The sequence below is a fragment of the Alexandromys fortis genome, unplaced genomic scaffold, assembly GCF_014885135.2.
Source record: "Alexandromys fortis isolate MF-2015 unplaced genomic scaffold, M_Fortis_MF-2015_v1.1 scaffold_80, whole genome shotgun sequence".
Classification (NCBI taxonomy): Eukaryota; Metazoa; Chordata; class Mammalia; order Rodentia; family Cricetidae; genus Alexandromys; species Alexandromys fortis.
The window spans coordinates 5,981,873-5,983,252 of record NW_026068174.1 but is presented as its reverse complement, the minus strand read 5'-3'; the positions used below and the strand labels follow the sequence as shown (position 1 = coordinate 5,983,252).

At 35.9% G+C, this 1,380-nt stretch overlaps 1 protein-coding gene across 1 annotated transcript in view; it reads right to left on the bottom strand.

Moving 5' to 3' along the window:
* Positions 1 to 636: 636 nt before the first annotated feature.
* Positions 637 to 1,380, bottom strand: part of Efcab5 (EF-hand calcium binding domain 5) — a 106,645-nt gene continuing 105,901 nt past the window's right edge. Inside the window, exon 20 of the mRNA XM_050128606.1 lies at positions 637 to 1,118. Coding sequence (XP_049984563.1) covers positions 940 to 1,118 — 179 coding nt within the window. The 3' untranslated portion in view covers positions 637 to 939. The remainder of the gene's footprint in view (positions 1,119 to 1,380) is intronic.

Here is a 1,380-nt window from a genome sequence, read left to right as displayed (position 1 = left end):
CTTTATGGAGATAACTTGGAATTCTACCCAGGGAGTGGTTTGCCTACAGAATGTTTTGGTCTAGGGTGTAAACGTGACTTGTTTTGTTCTAGCAACAGAACTTATTTAACTATAAATTTTATTAACTATGGCCGGGCGGTGGTGGCACACGCCTTTAATCCCAGCACTTGGGAGGCAGAGGCAGGTGGATCTCTGTGAGTTCGAGACCAGCCTGGTAAAAAAAAAATAATTAACTATGAATGTAGCCCGCGACTTTCAGTTGGTCTGTTCATTTCCTTGTATCATGTTAATGCAGGCTTTTGTCTTTTGGGATCAGGGGTATTTTAAGCAGTTGGAAATTAAACGCAGGTGAACTGGAATTCCCTCCCGATACTATCCTATATGTTTCTCCAATATTATTATTTTCATTTACATCTTTATATTATTTACTATATTTCTAAATTTCCACGCCTCTAACCTGGCAAGAGGTATTTTTGTCGAGGCTGGTCCCCGACAGATGGAGAAGTAGTGTTTGGATAGTCTTTGAAAAACTCTAAAAACAGTTACAAGTCCACTTCTTAAAATCTTTATTGTTCGGTACTCTTTTGATGTAAAAGCTGACAATTCTGCACCCAGGCACTCCAGTATTCATTATTTTGATATTTAAAAGAATAAGAAGCAATTTCCCAAACAGCCATAGTAGTCTCAGGTCGGATAGAAAGCTCAGACTGGAAGGGAGTGTTTGAATACATTCTGGTACATATTCAGGTCCCTGTGGCTATGGCCACCATAACTGCATACTCTTTAGAGTAATTTCTCCTTAGGTAGGCCTTTTGGTTTTACAGAGTGCTGAGGTGACTTCTGCCGGGGAGCAGAAGTGTCTATGGGGCGTTCCTTTCCAGTTGACAACAGTTCCTTATTAACAGCATCGGTCATGTGTCCTAAATATAGTACCAGTCCTTAACTTTTCTCTGAGAATTTTGCACAAGCAGAGGTATCACTCTTCTTGGGCAATGGAGGTAAAATACAACTATTTTGTTTGTCTCTTAGCTCCATGAGAGTTAAACAAATGTGTAACCAGTGGTACAGGAGTTCAATGACAAGATTGCCAAATTTCCATACTTCGATTCGAGAATGACCTGCATCAAGAAAGGAAAAGTTAGTATAGGTAATATTGTACTTTAATTATTATGAAATAAATTAAAATATGATTTGAATTTATGAACTATGTTGTGAATCAAAATCATAATAGCATCTCATTTATATATTTAATTATAAGAGAGATGGGATTTAATATTTTCATTTAATGGAATAATACATAGAAGTGAACAGTGAAAGAATTTATATATATAAATTATAATTATATATATATGAATTTTATATATGTATATACACACATAT